The sequence below is a fragment of the Triturus cristatus genome, chromosome 11 (genome assembly GCF_964204655.1).
Source record: "Triturus cristatus chromosome 11, aTriCri1.1, whole genome shotgun sequence".
Taxonomy (NCBI): Eukaryota; Metazoa; Chordata; class Amphibia; order Caudata; family Salamandridae; genus Triturus; species Triturus cristatus.
In genome coordinates, this window is record NC_140594.1 from 395,817,821 (window position 1) to 395,836,160 (window position 18,340).

Here is an 18,340-nt window from a genome sequence, read left to right on the forward strand (position 1 = left end):
ATAATAACAAACAGGTACTTTGAGGAGCGTCTCTCAAAGAATAAACAGGCGTCCAGTGCTGACCCTGATGGTCGGATATCTGGCAGATTTTCAGGATATCCACACAACATAAATGTATTTATTATATCTAAAAGGGATCATTAACATAGTTGGTAATGAACCTGAAAATACCGCCTGACATGGTAGCTCGTTCAGCCAAAAATACTTACTTTACATACCACTCATGAGGCCCAATAAGGTCAATACACATTTGCTCGCAGCCCCTTCTAGAATGGGTGTAGCCTAGTAATGCTGGTTAAAGTGTTCCTTTTTTGCATGCGGCCAAGACTGATGGTTCTTCCTATTCTGTATTGGCACAGACGAGGAAAATAAAGGTGATATTAAATAGTTCTCATTGCATTTACCACTGGTTGAGATTAATTTTACGTGTTCTCGTTCTCATGTTTTTGTTTTTCTCCCAAGAGAATTTCCCTTGATTATTAAAGGAATGTATTCACGTTCAGTGTTGGTCCACAAGGGTTGGGACCAAGCCGGACCTTTGAGATATCCACATGAGATACATGTACAAGTGTTAATTAACAACAAAAATACATGTATTTATATGGGAGTAATTTCCTTAGTCTGCCATCATCCTGAAAATTGTCATTTGACTGGACTTCAAGAACCACCCTTGGACACCTTATTGATAAATCTGGGGGCTGAGCGTGGTGTTACGCCAAAATTGGTAAGGCCCGCTCTGTCAGTTTCAAAATGCAGGGATGCGCCATATTCACGCCATATTCACAAGAATGCGGCGCACCCCTTGGTTACCCGTAGCGCTAAAAAAGGTTCCTAGCGCCAGCGCAGGCACCCTAGTGCCATTTTGCTAGGGTGCCTGCCCTGCAGGGTCAATTGTTTATGCTCCCTCATATAAACAATCTTTATAGGTGATTTGCTCTATCTATGTGTGCTGCAGAATACTGCACATGTGGAAAGAGCAAAATACAAGGAGAAATAAAACATTTCTACACATATCGCCTGCTTAAGACCAGTCATTCCCTGGTGGTGTTTTTGGTGCTGTCCCAAATATGGGGCAGCGTCAAAAAGGAATGGGTGTTGCTGTGGAACACCCGCTGCAACACCCATTGCACACCCCTTTCACGCTAAGTGCTGAGTGAGTAGGGGAATTATTTACAAGGTGGTGTTAAGCCACATTAAGTAGCTTAACTCCACCTTGTAAATAAGGTGAAGGAGTTCATGCCACCAGACATCAGAAAAAATTACGTTCTGTTTTTTTGTTCTGTATTGTTACTGGCATTTGTTTTGATCAAAGCAGAGTGCCAGGCTGCATTAAACCGTCCTAAATTACCCATTTTCTAAAAAATTACACTGGGCACTTGACTATAGGATAATGGAAACAGCTTTGATCAATGCCACGGAAAACCTCTTCTTGGAAGCTGACACTGCACTACCCACTGCTTATGCCAGAGCAAAGTTCTTGTCAAAAACCTCTGTGGTTGACAATGGAGAAATCACAAACAGCCATGATTTGTCATTGAATGCAAGAACAGGTAATTTGGTCCGGTGGCTTCTTCATACCCTATAAAGTATCCAGTTGAGTTGATACACTCAAGGGATGAGGCTGCTGGTACTATTGAGTCAACAGGTTGGTTTGTGTTGTTCCTTCCAAATGTCAAAAGAAGAGTTTATAAACTCCCACATAGTAGCACCCTGTGGAGTGCCCCATGGATCACCTCTTTGCTCCTACCACAGTTTTTAGGTTAAGTCAAAACATTGCTCAAAGTGAAATCACCACGTGTTTTACACACCGATGTTGAAAGGCAGAGACTTCAGACCTTACAGAATGCTGCAGCCAGACTCCTCCTTAGCCTTCCACGATGAACCCACATCAGGAAACTCCTCTGGCTTCCCGTACAGAAGAGATGCCAATTCAAGCTGCTGACCCATGCACACAAGGCTCTACACAACCAAGAACCTGCCGACATTAACCACTGCCTGAAATGCCACCAACCGTCTAGAAGAGTACACTCCGCCTCCCTTTAACTTGCCCATTCTCCCTGCATCTACCGAAGCAGAAGAGCAGGGTGCCCCTTATCTCACATCACAACAAAGACCTGGAACAGCCTCCACACGCACCTCTGAACCATCACCTCACTTCCAGAATTCCGAAAGGCCCTCAAGACCTGGCTGTTCAAATAAGACACTGGGACCCTCAATCGTCTGAATACCCTATTGGGTGATTAGCCGCGTTTTATAAATCCTGATTGATTGAAACCCAATAACTCTCATGGATGTGGTGCAGTGGCCAGAGCTGCCGACACAGAAGCTGGGGATCCGGGTTCGAGTGTCTGCGCCGGCGCAACATCCTGTGATTTTGGGCAAATCACTTAATCTCCCTGTGCCCATGGACAGCGCCTGGATACCCTCACGGGTGATAAGTTGCGCTATATAAATCTACAAAGACTGGGTAACAGTTAAAGCAGGTTTGCTGTACACATTTTCGTGCATTTTACTATATATATATATATATATATATATATATATATTACTTCCACTCCTTTCCCTTGCACTCGTTGTCGCTGCAAACAGGAGCCCAGACCACGGTTAAGTGCTTCAAAAGGAATCTTTATTCGTCCGCTCTCAGGTAGTTAGACAGCCATTACGCGTTTCGAGCCCGTGGGCCCTTGATCATATATATATATATGTTCAAAGACTTCTCCCACCAGCCTTGAAGATCCTCCAACTGCCAAGGAAGTAAGTACACGAGCCTGCATATAGTGCAATTATTTATTCAATGCCCAGAGCGACGGCCATAACGTTTCGGCTCCGTGGAGCCTTGTTCACATGACAGCGTGTAACTCATGATGCAACAAATTTAAAGTGATACTACAGGTCACATGGGGGAGATCACATGGTTACGAAGTCATAGACAGCGAGAAAGTACATTTAACCTCACGGCAAAAAATACACACGTAGTCAGATTACAGGCTAAAATATTGTAACAGTCTCTAATCTTTTTAAAATTGTAGCATATGTATTTTATAATGTCGGCATAAATGCCTAATGCCTGTAAAGAATACAATGTAAATCTTTTGGCACCACCTAGACAATAATCAAGAAATGCGCCAGTTATACATAAATAACCAAATTGCCGACAGGCGGATGAATAATCTGTACTGGTCTGACTTCGACTAATAACACAATATTGCTCATAAAAGGATATAAATATTCTGTTAAAAGGTATTGTGTTAAAAGATCCATGTTGCCCACCGGACCATTAAAATGGAAAAGTGATGAGTGCAAACAATACAAATCGAAAAAAGATAAATTAAACTTAATATGCCTGTGCTTGAAATGATTTAAATAATACATTTCATATATAAGACAAATTGAAAGAGAAGAACCCACCCAGTGTAACCCAAGGACAGAATGTTGGGGTTAAGATCTTAATATAAGATTTTAAAAGGCACATTAATTAAAGGTTAGAATCCGAATAACAGATTAACCTGTATCAGTAAGTATGATGGATTTAAGCAGAATAAGGTTGTGGTGAAGCCTTTCATATAAAGAGTGGATATAAATACCCACTAAGTGTGATAAGTTTATGGATGGAATTCAAAAAGCGGTTAGGTTCCAACTGGTAGGACACACAATTCCAAGGGAAATGGGGATGTGCAAATAAGCAAGATTAATAAATATAAGTACATTTTGTCTAAGAAAAATGGTAAAGTACCAGATAAATAACCATAAATATATAAAAAATATAAATATACTAAATAAGGTTAAGACAAAAGACTTAAAAATGTTAAAATGCTGTTATGTACACATCAGATAAAAAGGTTGCCCAAATGGAGATTACTGCTTATATACCCTAAGCTTGTGTGAGTTGTAGAAAAATCACCCATATAGTTTGCCCATAGAATTGGTTGCAAGAGACAGGAAGGAGGCTAGTGAGCAGACTAATGCGATATTGTGTGCTTAACCCAGACACGTGTGCAGATCCTCCGTTATGTTAAGTCCTGTAGGAACCTTGGTGTTAAGTTGCAGGATATATCGGGTTTCCAATTTGCGGAGATTGGACTCACGATCACCACCCCTCCTGCTCGGTTCAATGCAATCAATAACAAAATAGTTTAGGCTCTTATTGTCACTGTTGTGGATCTCTCTAAAGTGGCGAGCTAAGGGGTAGGTGTTGTCCTGGTTAGAAATCGCACGCAGATGTTGCAGAATGCGTTTGTGGACCGCTAGTTTTGTACTGCCCACATATCTAAGGTTGCAAGGACAGGTAAGGACATAAATGGCAAACTCAGTCTTACAAGTCAGTAGTTTGTTGATCCTGTGCTGCTTATTGCTGAAGGGATCAGTGAAAGTCTTGGTGTTAACGCCATGAGAGCAAGCTTTGCAAGTTTTACACTTGTAAAAGCCATTGTTAAGTTGTAACCATGACTTATTGTCAATAGATTCAGGGTTGGTATTGACCAAGGCTTGTTCCATCGTGGGGGCTCTACTGTATGTGATGGTAACCTGCTGGGGAAGCATGGGACCAATAACAGGATCACTGCGCACGATAGGCCAGTTCCTATTGATAATTTTGCGTATTTCTACATGCTGTTTGCTATAGCCCATGATGATTCTAAATGTATTGGATGGACTTATGTTAGTCCCCTCCAGAGTGTTATGCAATGTGGTGCTGCTGGTAATACCACAAATGGGTTTTAACAATTCGCTGCGATTATGCGCATTAGCTTTCACAATAGCACTTTCAATGATACTTTCAGAATAACCTCGCGCCTTAAATCTAAGTTTGCTATGCTCTTGTGCTGCCGTAAGATCAGTATCATTACTGCAAATCCTCCTCAAGCGCAACATCTCCCCATAGGGTATGCTGTTAATGAGGTGGGGCGGGTGTGCACTGGTGGCATGGAGGGTGGTGTTACCGGCAGTGGGTTTACGAAAAAGCTTGGTCTCCAATGTGCCAACATTAGTGTAGACCTCAGTGTCAAGGAATGTGACATTGGTTTGGCTATAAGTAGCAGTGAATTGAAGATTGAGGTTGTTTACATTGAGACTAGCAATAAAACCCTCGGCCTCGTTCAATGATCCCTTCCATACTACAAATAAGTCATCAATAAATCGTAGCCAAACTAAAACATTGTCATTTAGGCACTGTGTGTACTCTTGCCGAAGAACCGTCTCCTCCCAGTAGCCCATATGGAGGCAGGCGTAGCTGGGTGAAACACTAGCCCCCATAGCTACGCCCCTCAATTGTCTGTATAACAGACTATTAAACATGAAGTTGTTATTGAGGAGACAAAATTCCAACATTTCAATAAGCATTTGATTGTGTCTAGCAAATTGGGGAGGTTTACGAGATAAAAAGTATTTAGAGGCCTTGATACCGTCATTGTGTCCAATACTGGTATAAAGTGATGTTACATCTAGGGCTATCATCCAATAGTCATCTCTCCACTGGATTCCATTGATTTTACGAAGGAAGTCCCCTGTGTCCTGTACATATGAATCTAATGATTTCACAAAATCCTGTAGGAAATAGTCAATGTATTGAGACATTTTTTCACAAATACCATCATGTGCAGAAATGATTGGTCTTCCTGGAGGGTTGACAGGGTCTTTGTGTATCTTGGGGATGAAATACATTTTGGGGATGACTGGGTTGTCCTTTTTCAGGAAGTTGTATTCAGATTCAGTTAGGAGTTTTTGTCTTTTCCAGTTGGTCAATTTATCACGGATCTCCTTGTTTGAACTTGCAATGGCCGCTGCTGTTGTTCGGGTGTAGCAATTCCTGTCGTTGAGCTGATTAAAGGCTTCATGGTCATAAAGCTCCTTTGTTATTAGGACAATATTGCCACCCTTATCGCTTTGACGTATGATAGTCTTTTTGTTACTTCTGAGTTTAGAAAGAAGTTGATGGTATTGCTGAGACTGTCTATTGTAGCGTTGTTTCTTGGATTGAATCTTAGTGTGTAGAGTCTTAATCTCAGCTGTTACATTTTCATTAAATATATCCAAGGCATCGCGAGGCATGACTGGGTTGAAGGTGGATTTAGGTCTAAAAGAAGTGATGGGTCCCACAGAACCAAGATCATCTAGTCCGTGGGAAATTGTATTTTCGCCCGTACCCTCAGTGTCCCAAAGATCCTGGATAGCATCCTGCAGAGAATTGTCATTGGCACCATCAGGAGCATTACGTTTGTTGTTTCGCATCGCAAAGGATTTTTTAAGCTTCAGTTTGCGGATAGCTTTATAGATGTCAAATCGCACAGAAGCATAGTCAAAGTTATTGAGTGGTGCAAATGAGAGGCCAAGTGCAAGTATTTTCTTTTCGTCTTCGGTCAGATCAATGGATGTTAAATTGATGATTGTATTGGCGTCCTCACACATCATTGGTTTTTCGCCCAATAGCCCCTTCCTCTTCTCCTGTTTGGATTTGAGGTGTTTCTTCCTTGCCCTCTGCCTCTGCCTGGATTTGTAGTTTGCGTGTTTCCGGTTTGATTTGTTGCAACCAGTCTTGGGCGTAAGGTCTGCCTTCTTCCCTCGCATAAAAAATTCATTTCTTGTGCTGGGGTTGGTCTTGGTATCAAGTCAGATGACACTTTATCACGGAGTTCCGATTCCGAGTCACTACCCCCCATTGAGCTGAGGTCTGATTGGGTTGACTCATTGGTGATGGTTTCCTTGTTGGGGCCCCTGTTGGTCGGAACCACCTTGGATTTGGAGATTCTCATTGCGTCGTATTTTTTTGCAAACGTAAAAATTTGCCCCAGTTGGTAATCGTTACGATCACGTTGGAATTTAAACGTTTTCCTTTCCATGATTGTTTTTTCCTCTTTCTTGAGTCTTTCCATCATATCTTTTCTTAGTTTCGTTTTTTCATCAGAGTCCTCGATTTTATCCAGCTCCTCATTTATCGCTTCAATTTCCTTGAGTAATGTGGCTCTATCAATATCGGCATATTTGATCAAAATTAGAACCATCTTACGCGAGGATTCCAGGTTCGTTTCCGCCCATTCTCGCATGAGCTCGGGGTTAAGGCTCTCGTAACTCGGTGCCGTGAGAATTCGTAACCCGCGGGGAATACGATTGACATCAATATAACTTTGTAACGATTTTGACTCCCACCACTTACTCTGCTCACTTCTTAATTTTCTCTCCAAAATCTTAAATTTGTCCTTCAGTGCATTTCCCTGCGTGGTCACATCCGTGGTGGGTTCTCTCAGATTCGTTGCAGGCAAGGGGAGGCTGTCCGAGAACATCGCTAGTGCCGCAGCCTCCCGTTCGCGAACGCTGTCGGCCGTCATGCTCAAATACGGGCTCAATAGGTTAGCAAATGGGAGTGAATTGGTGTGGTCAAACTTGTCAATACCAGCCTCCCACTGCCGCAGATAGACTCTCCAACCCCGATACCTTTGCTATTTTTTGTACGGTGTCCCCGGTTCTCCTGTCGTGTCGCGTCGTCCGATCACGGCTGGGCAGGATCACCTGAGGTGTAGTCGTAATCCGCTGCAGCCTGTGTCCACAGGTTCGTCGGTCTCGGTATCCAGGGGGGTCAGGCGCCAACTCCTCCTTCCGGAGGCAAGTATTTCCGGAAACTCCAGAAAGCAGTTTCACTACTCAGCGCCAACCATTCGATGGAGAGGGCTCCGTGTCAAGATCGCGTGAAACTGGCAAACGATCAATATATATATATTCGAGTCGAAGGTGTAGTGCCGGAATGCGTAGACCGTCCATATCTCTGCACTGATGGTGATTCAAAATAAATATAGAAATAACCATAGAAAAAAAGCAGCACTTGCCTGGATCTATTCTTCTTGGTGCCGTGGATTCCTGTTGCTGGGTAAGGAAGCGCTGGTGAATTTGAGAATATATATACATTCTCTCTCTCTTTTTGTAATTTGGTGCAAATCAGTTCTGTAGTTTTGGAGTTATTAAAATTAAAAAAGATAACCAACACCCTTGCCATGCACTGCTAATTACCACACATATTACATCACTCATGACATCTTCTATGACATTATTGATATCAATGCAACATTTGCAGTGAAAGTATTGATGAGAAAAATGTGCATGACTGGGGCTTGAGTTATATTTACCTTAGGGCACACGTTATACTTACTTGAGATCGCTATAACTGCTGAATTTCAATGGTTTTGTGTGTGTAAAATCTGAACCTAACTACAAAGTCCCTGTAACCTTTGTTTTTTAGTGAATATATATACATACAGATTGTTTTCCATGTGCATACTTAAAAGGTTTTATAAAATCTTTATAAATGGAAAAACAGGAGTGTTATTCATAATTACTATGATTCAGTCGGCTGATTTGTCAGAATATCTTGCTCAAGCCCTGTAAGTGGACTACTACAACAGATGATGGGGATTGGTAATGGGTCATATGTAAATCTCAGTGGAATGGGTCCAGTAAAAAATAAAAACATATGAGGTGTTCCAAATAAAAAGCCCAAATGGTGTTGTAGTTGCTGCTGAAATTGCCACAAGCAGTTATTATTGGAAATGGATCATGGTTTAGAGTGTGGTCTGTAATTCAGAATCTAAGGAGTGCCAGAATGTTTTGGCTCAAATGGAAGATTTGGAATTCAAGCCTTCTTCTGGATGATTAGATGGTAAGGGCTTATCTGTGCCCTTAATAACATATAGGAGTAGGCCAGAAAGAGAGGCAATTGGAGGGTATCGGGAGAAATAATCTTGTGTTACACAGTAAATATCTGGTTATGGTAGGGGCTTCTCACTGCTTGTAAATTAAGAGAAGCAATGTTGGATCCCAAAAGCAAATAGAAAGAGGAATTTGAAGGCAAGCAATTTTACTTTGGCAATTTGTTCTAATGATGGTTATTGAGGTTTCATCCATCTTGCTAAAATCATTAGGCAGAGCAACTCGAAAATCATTGATTATGCCAATGCTTTGTACATTGACATTCCTGGTTAACTGTTAAAAAAAAACTGCAGACTATACAGAATTCCGCGGCTAGACTTCTGCTTAACATTTCTGGAAGATCTAGCGTAAGGCAGCACTTAGGAGATCTGCATTGGCTTCCTGTGGCCCAGAGAGTGCAATTTAAAGCTCTCACTTTGGCCCACAGAGCCCAGCATGGTCTTGGGCCAATGTATATTAGGAAGCGTTTTGCTTTCTATGTCCCCAGTAGACCTTTGCGCTCAGTCACCCAACGACGGATGACGATCCCCCGATTCCGCAGGATGCGGCTGGGGGGTCAGTCCATTTCCATTAAAGCAGCTACAGCATGGAACTCCCTTCCTGTGGAACTACGGCATATTCAGGATTTCAGACTTTTTAAAAAACAACTCAAAACCTTCCTTTTTAACCAGCTGACTTAAACTCTTATTTCCACTAAGCCTTGGTAACTGTGCGCGCCAGGACACTCTTGAGTATTTGAGCGTGGTATAAAATCCATTATAACATATAACATAAAATGCTTTCAAGTGGTGAGTAATCTAAGCCTGATGGGTTCCAGTACTACCAATTATACGTTTTTGTTATACCCTTCCCTCATGAGGGCAGCAACACCAGGCCTTCAGATTTGTGTAACTAACAGTTGAAATTGGGTAGACAGGCTCTCATGGAGTCACTACAGGATGGAAAATAGAGATTGGCTGGTGCATGTAAAACCAAAACCCAGGGGGAGAATAGAATCTTGCAGAAGATGTCCTAGAGGGCGTGCACATTAAGGACCTGATTTAAAATATGGCGCTCTTTACTCTGTCTATCCGGATAGTGGAGGAGATTATATCCACCTCCCTGACAGACAGAAGACTGCCATATTTGGAGATTACTGCTTTCAGGCGGTGATCTCTGCACCTTCACCACCTTCATGGAGGTTGTCTGAAGGTACCAAAAGTTTGCTGGATGGCCACCATCGGTTTTGACTAAAATCCACCATACTTTTTGTTTTTCAAAAACAATAAACTCTAAAAGTGAGAGTCTGGTTATGAACACATAACTAATGAGCCCTAACCCCAGTAGTTCTATAACTGGGAGTGGGGAATCATTATTTTAATTTTTCTGTTAGTCACCACAAAGTTTTCCTTGACTGTGACGAACAGGAAAAAAAGGACATCAGACCATCAGCCCTAAGTAGATTGGGCAGTCTAATGCCCTTACTTTGACACCCAGCAGTCCATAAAACTGATGAGTAAGTTTTCTAATGACCTAGCAATCTGGGGCACAGTCAACAGTCAATCTCACTCTAAATAGGGTAGGAGGACAAGGGTTCGCAGACAGGGTAGTCTGTCACATTTGTGATTGAGTACCTTGTCCACCAAACCCTCAAATCTAGCCCTAATTATCCACTATATACATTCAACCCTACTACCCCTTTCTCTTGACCTTGAATATCTCCCAGATTCAAACAATTAAGACTAACAAACAAACACAACTACTCAAATCTACAAGAATCTAGAATCATTGAACATCTAGAGGATTATGTTTTTGCCCTAAATCAGTTCATCACTACATTGGATATAACCAAATCCATCTACCTCATCACCTCCTTATGTACCCACTCTAAAAAGATTCCATGCAAAATCAACATCTTTCTTTCCTAATCCTTTCCTAATTTCCATATTCAAACCAATGTTGAGCCTGTTCCTCATGGGAACAGTCCATCCTGAACTGCCAAGCCAGGTCCTCCCTGGACCAGACACAAGTGTCCTGTGACAGGTTTCGGGGCATCACCCCTCATCAGCCAGGCTAGCTTGAATCCAGTGGTGCAGTGAGCATGGGACCCACGTCTGGGTATACCCTTTCCACTTAGGGTAACAAAAGCAAACGGAACAAATGATGGATGGAATGCTGAACAATGCAAACATTCACCTTCAGTCACAAAGATCTGGGTTTAATCCATTGTTCTTTTGCTTCCCACTCATGAGAGCAACGACTGGATAGAGTGTGTTCTCTCGGTGCTCCCAAAAGCACTGGAGGCTTGCGCTTTCTCTCACCCAGCTGTCTGTGATGGCCGGCCAAAGAGACATGCACACTTTAAACTTAAAGTGCCCTGCCCATCACTGCTCTCTGCTGCTGTCTGTCTGACGCTCGGCTCGGGGTTATTGAAAAATAAAATGGTAATAAAATATGATTGAGTATATGAGTATTTGTACGTCAGCTTGTCTCAGAACACAGATTTGAATGTGTATAGGGATACATGTGTGGGTGTGGATATGTAAAGATTTATTGATGCGTGTCTATTTAGGTGTCTACAGGGAAAACATGCGAGTGTGTCGATGGATAACTATATTGGTATATAGATGAGTTGCACAGGGAAAACATTGAAGTGAATTGTAATGTTATATATATATATATATATATATATATATATATATATATATATATATATATATGTGTGTGAAACGTAGAGCTCTATAGATGTGTATATAGGTATGAATATATGGGGATGTATCTGGTGAATCATATGGTCCTTTATAGGCATATATATGTAGAAGGCTACATAGGTATGTGGTGACTGATATATGTATATTGGTGCTTTACATGGGGATGTGCGGGGGTATACAAGTGTGTGTTTGTATGCATACATTTGTGTGAAGGTTTGGGGATGGTAGGTAGGTGGGTATGAGTGTAAATATCAGTTTGTGCAGAGAGACGGATGTCACAGGGCATATAGGAGTGCCTGTTTTGTATTTCGAAGAGTACAAGGAGAAGCATATGATCATGTGTATAAATATATATATATATGTATGTATGTGTGCTTGTTTAGAGGTATGTTATATTAATAATGGTACATATGTGGATTTATGTAAGTAGAGGTATGTGTATATGGGTACGTATTTGTATTTCGGAGAGTAGGAGGAGAAGGATATGGTTGTGGGTGTGTGTATATATATATTCAGTGAAAAAACCATAGGTTTCACACATGTTATAGTTAGCTGGACATTTTACTGATAAAAAACCATTGAAATTCCCCCGTTATAGTTAGTGCAGGCAACTATAACTCACGCGACCGCAATCCTCTGCTGATGCTAATACTGTATTTAGACACTTATTTGCCCATGTCTTCTTCCATTAAATTTTAGCAATACATATATTACAAATATTTTTTTTCATAAAGACACATATGTCATCAGCAGAGGATTGCGGTCGCGTGAGTTATAGTTGCCTGCACTAACTATAACGGGGGAATTTCAATGGTTTTTTATCAGTAAAATGTCCAGCTAACTATAACATGTGTGAAACCTATGGTTTTTTCACTGAATTTGCAAGGTTTTTTAAATGCTAATTCCTAACTATAACGTGTGTGAAACCTATGGTTTTTTCAGTGAATTTGTACGTTTTTTTAAATGCGAAGTTACTTTACGCCATTCGTGGCGTGCGCGCCCACTTAACGCAGTTCGTTCCGTGCGCGCACCATGCGCGCACAGTGAGCACGCGGTGCGCTTCGCGCACCGCGTGCCCACTTTACGCAGTTAGTGCCGTGCCCACGTTACGCTAGATGGGCCATGTACGCACGATGCGCTTCGCGCACCGTGCGCACATGGAGGACATATTATGCGCTTCGTTGTGAAAGGTAATCTTTTAATTTTTTGGTGAGATAATATGCCATGCACAAATTGGGCCCTACGGGCACCATTTGCACACGGGGTGGGGAGAGTGTGGATAATTTCTTTTTCTTAAAAAAATTTTGACCGTACGCGTACGGTAAGCGTAATCGGCAAAATTTTCTAAAAAATTTAAATTGCCTTTTTGGTCTTGGGGGATCTTTGGGGACTCCTTCATCATGGCTATGTGCTTAGGAGCTGTCTAAACAGCCCCTTTACATGTTTTTGGGCTTTGTTTTTCAACCCCCCCTCAGAGTGCGAGAGAGAAAATGGCGGCCGCCGCTTCCTGGTTTCGACCGATTCGAATGTTTACTAAGATCTAACAGCCAATCAGATTCGCGCTCGCGCACGGCACCGTATGCGTACGTAAGCTTACCGTAAGCGCACCGTAAGCGCACCGTAAGCTGCCACATATATATATATTGATTTAAATGCTATTTTCTCAGGAACTACTGAACAGATTTACACCAGACCTACAAAAGGCACTTCCTTGACCTGAGGACTACCTCTCTGCCAAATTTCAAGTAACTCTGTTCAGCCGTTCGGGCTGTAGCTGTGTCTAAAGGTCCTATGGAAAAATGCATGGGAAAAACGCATTTTGGGACCCCCCTTTTTTCTCAGCCCCCGCTTGACGAATCCCCCCGAGACTTTCAGGGTAGGAGCGGAGCGTAGCGCCCCACCTATTTTGAAAATTTCGCGAGGATTCGTCGACCGGCGCCAAAGTTATTCCAAATAGAATGTTGCGGTTTTCCTATGGAAACAGGGTCCTAACTATAACTACCTACTGGCGACCGCCAGTAGGTAATAAATATATATATATATATAGAGAGAGAGAGAGATAGATATAGATAGATGTACGTGTATGTGTTTAGAGGGATGGTATATGTTTAAAGATACATAGTGCATATGTGGATTTACGTAGGTAGAGGTATGTGTATATGGGTATGTGTGTATATATATAAATATATATATATGTTAGTGTGTGTGTTTAGGGGTGCTTGGTGTATGTGTGGGTATTGTTTCTGTGTGGTTTTACACTTACTAAGAACGATTCCAGCAGGCTCAGGAGTCCGGAGATATAGTTATCCACCAGAAGATGGCAGGAGAGGACCAGGTTCTTCACCGGGATCAGACTACACTCATGATGCAAAACCCTCTTAATAAAATCCTGAAGGGTGAGGGTAATGGTTGGGGAGAAGTGGATACCAGGATTAGGAAAGAAAAGAGCGATGCAAAGACAGGGGTGAAAGGATGTGACGATAGACAGATAAAAGAGAAACAAAGGGAGATGGGAGCAGGGCTCGAGTCGGGGTACCACGCGGGTGGACGGCGTCCCCCCACTTATTTTACCAGGTTTTTCCGGGTGGACGCCGTCCCCCCTGCCCAAAAGCTGGACAGCATTGTGTGAGCAGAGAGCCCGGGTGGGAGGGAAGTTTCCCGTAAATTACCAAAGATATGCTAATATGGAGTGATTGGGAGGCGGAGCGAGCAGGCGTTGGCGGTTAACGCTTGGAATGTGTGTCCTTCTGTATCTTGTGCACTTTTGAGCACTTCGTTGTGCAACTGGGGCACCCCCTCGGGGGAGTGGGGGGGAGGGGGGGTTGCAAAGGACATCGAGGAACAGACCAGGGGTAGCAGTGCTGTGAAATGCCCCGTCATCTAAAGGCATATGAATACTCATGAGATTCCTGTTGTGACGTCACTTCCGGTGACAGCGTCCCCCACTTCTTTTCATGGGATTCCTGTTGTGACGTCACTTCCGGTGACAGCGTCCCCCCACTTCTTTTTTTAGGACTTGTGCCCTGGATGGGAGGCAACAGAGTGAAGGACTGTGGAAAATAAAGGGTTGGAGGCAGAGGCGCAACTAGAGCCAAATTTCGGGGGGGGGGGGCTGAGCAAAAATTTCGGGGGGGGGCTGAACTTTAAGCAATAGGCAGAGTGGAGCTGCAGGGGCACTTAGAAGGGGTGAAACAACAACAAGGCCTCATTAACATGCAAATGGTCTTTTAAAGACCTGTGAAGTGCTCGGGTGCGGCTGCTTTTTTGCCCGGGAAGGTGTCTCCTCCCGGGCTGCCACACACGACGGGGGGGGGGGGGGGGGCTGAAGCCCTGTGAGTCCAATGGGTGTTGCGCGCCTGCCTCCCAGTCCCTTTACTATACAAAACTTGACACCTGGCCCTCCCACGCGCATGGGCAGACTGCAACACTCTTACAGCAAATCCAATATGCAAAATATACACTGGACTCATATACTCTCTACTGTAACATGCCGTGCATGGCCACCCTCTGGTACACAAACGTGGACAGGGCACACACCTCTCTCGTAGACACAGGGATTTCCAACACACATAGCACACTCATGCTCCTCCAGGTTCTCTGTTGCGGAACCAACTTAAAATGTTAGGTTTTCCTCCTCTCACTCAAAGGCATATAAGAAACTTGCACGGTGTATATTCTTCTTCTACAAACCTGTGTTTTCTCTAAGTGTTCTGTGGTGTAGGCTCCTAGACACAGGACCTGCCACCAGGGTGAGACTCGGACAGAAAATAGACCGGGCACCCAATTAAATGTGCCCCCCATTGGTGAATTAGATAGCTACAAAATGGCCCTCATTTACAAATCAGGGCAGTTTTAAATGTGTAGAGACACGCTGGATAGGTTTTCTGCAAGTTATAGGAGACTGCATGCATGTGTGCTTGCTGCTGGCAATGATCAAAAATAAAACCGACCCTCCAGATGATAATACAGGCCCACAAACAGCCAAAAAGTCAACCCATACACTGACCTCTCAAACCAGCCCTTTGGGGACTACCAGATTGCATTATAAGTCAGTCCAGCCCTGCCTGCCACTCCCACAGGAGCTGCATACATAAATACAAACTCTGAGCAGCACACCCTCCTCTACCCAGACTCCTTCCGGGGGAGGTCTTACCTGCAGACTCCCATCCTTCACCCTAGCACCAGCAGTGGTCACAATCAGTTTGCACTCATCGCACAAGTTACCCTAGAATAAAGAGAGTAGTAATGGTTATAGCAACAGTCCCGCTCTGCACAACAAACCTTCTTCTATGACCCTTTCTATATAAATGAAAAGCATCATGAAAAATTTTGGAAGTACAAGAAAGGACACAAAAAGCTTCATATTTACTACATGCATTTGTTGCTTCCCTCTGTAGTGCACTGTACCACAAAGCATATATATAATTTTTATTTCACATGAGTTTCAATGTTCAAACCTGCAGAGGTTACACTTGCTGGAGAGGCTGCCGGCCCTCGCCAATATATTAACAAACCTTGGCAAAGCCAATAGGCCTGACATCGTCTGTCAGCCATTTGGCTTTTCACGTGCTTGGTTTGTTTTGCTATTGCTTTTGTAAAACTTTATTTTAGGGGGAGCTGCAGGGTGCTTGCCAACATAAAAAAAAGTCGCCTATAAGCTAAACCCTTTTTTGGTCTCAAAAAGCACGAGTTTCCATAATATGGCCTGGTACTAAGGGGAGGTTCTTTGTGTATGGATGTAATGCCATCATTCAATGTGAAATTAGCCAGTCGCTGAAGTGGGGAAAAATGTGAATGACACAACAGCAGACCAATAGATGAGAGCTTGCTGAAAGACCTTATAATTAAGTATATAATCTAATTTTAGCAAAAGTCAAGTGACCTTGGCTAATACCACTCCTAAAAAACATTGACTTAAAGGAAAAATATTTTTGTGTCTCAAAGAACAAGCGTAGCAAAAGTAGTTCCTGACACTGAAGGGAACTTCTTTGTGTGAGAAAGCGCTCCTGGTGAAAGAATGGATTACTGTCATTCACAGTGAAGCTACATAATGGCTAAAGTGTGCTGACCCATTGCTCCATGCTGTGCTCTAATGGGTGGAATTAAAATGTGAATTACACAACAATAGACCAATAGCTTAAGAGAGCTGTCTGAAAGCACTTTTACATAAGTATATTATATATATAATTCTAGTCAAATTAAAAGCTCTGGGCTAATGCCAGACCTAAAAAGGGAGGGACAGCGTTGGCAAACCTGCACAGCACATAAAAGAACCAGGGCTGGGATCAACAACAAGTGGCACACCGCTGAAGATTTCTAACTTCCAGAAGGTTCGTCCTCTGAGTGGCACAGTTGTTATGTGCAGATTTAGATTCTGTATATAGGTTTCCCGATTTATGCCATTATATAGGTACAATTCACATTGCCCTTATTTGGACATAGAAATCCGACCCTTATTTAGACATTGTCCGTGCAAACCAAATACAAGCATGGCCACCTACATCCGTCCATCCAAGTCACAACAAATTCTTGGAAAACCAGACCCTTAAGCCTTTAGGAATTTCCCTCAGCTTGAATATTGATTTCTCCAAGAACTCATTAAGTATGCATGAACATCTATTCTTTAGGGGTTCATTCATGACGTTCCTCTGCCCAACTTTAATGTCAATACTGGCATTCCTAGACACCTTCAAGGTATAAATATACCAGCACTTGCCCTGGCAAATTGTGGTTCCCGGAGGATTCGATCTAACCCAGACTACGTGGTTCGCCACGGCAAGTTCGGAAGGAGATCGAGTTCCAGCCTGATGCACTGACTGACGCTGCCATCCTCCTCGCAGTGAATCCAGCTCCAGTGCTTTCTGACTTCCCTTGCGGGGGTTAGACTATCTAGTCCAGAAAAGAGATTCCAACCTCTCTCATTCTAAGGTATGGAGCTGACTAGAACTTAGAGAAACTTTTGGCAACTCTTGGCTAAACTTAAATATAGCTAGCTATACTTTAGAAATGGCACCTACTTCAAACCTAGTACTGCACTTAGGTTAGGTACACTGGGGTAGAACAATTTAGAAGCTTCAGATGAGGATCACATTTTAGCTTATGTTATTTATGTATGTATTTTGATTAATATATGTCATAGCTACAAACCATGCTATTGCAGTATTATTTTATCTTACTGTTAACCTTGTACATATTGTACTTCGCAGTCTGTCTTACGATTGTAGCAATTCATATCTCTTGCATGAGAAATAAGACTGTTCAATAAACCCTTTTATTGAAACGCCGGTCTCTCTATTTCTGTGCAACTCTGTAGAAACGAAGCATGCACGATTAACTGAGTGAAACTGTTATCTATTGTTTACACGATTCTGAAACTGTTCCGATTCTAAAGGGAAACAAAGTTGTCATGTTTATGCAGTTGTCAGAAACAAATCCCTTCTTGTATATTTGAAAAGTTCCTAGTGACCTCTGAGTTAGCTGGCACACACAATTAATTATGTTTAATATATTTGATAGAGACATACTGACCTTAGTCCTATGTCAAATCTATAGTGTATGTTATTCCAATGCGTAGAACCTATCAGGGATATAGGAACTACACTACACAGTGAAAGGCAGCCAAATGATGGCTGTTCATATTCTACCGTTCACCCCTGAGTGATGCTCGATAACTTGCAAATTCAGTTTCCTTGATGTTGGACTACAGCTGTGTACCTAGTGATTCCTTGCAGCCGGCTGTCTTGCATTTCCTGGGTGGGTTATTTAGCTGCTGGAAATTTCCCTCGGCAGGGGGATGGCAGCATAAACTTCAACTCCAGCAAAGTCAGGCAATTGCCAGGAAACTTCGCCTGGCTTCGTGAAAGATATAGCGCCTCATTTACAAGGCTCTAGTGGCACTTTTGCGCCGCCGCAGCGTCACTTTTTTGATGCTCCAGTTTTGCAATGTTCCACAGCAAATT

General features: G+C 42.7%; 1 protein-coding gene across 4 annotated transcripts in view; it reads right to left on the minus strand.

Moving 5' to 3' along the window:
- SFTPB (surfactant protein B) overlaps positions 1-18,340 on the minus strand; it is a 190,775-nt gene that overhangs the window by 82,395 nt on the left and 90,040 nt on the right. For 2 of the 4 annotated variants that reach the window (XM_085635239.1, XM_085635238.1), the window contains exons 3-4: positions 15,535-15,606; positions 13,645-13,770 (exon numbers count right to left, since the gene is read on the minus strand). In XM_085635239.1, coding sequence (XP_085491365.1) covers positions 13,645-13,770; positions 15,535-15,606 — 198 coding nt within the window. The remainder of the gene's footprint in view (positions 1-13,644; positions 13,771-15,534; positions 15,607-18,340) is intronic. The other 2 variants (XM_085635241.1, XM_085635240.1) reach the window with 1 other exon arrangement.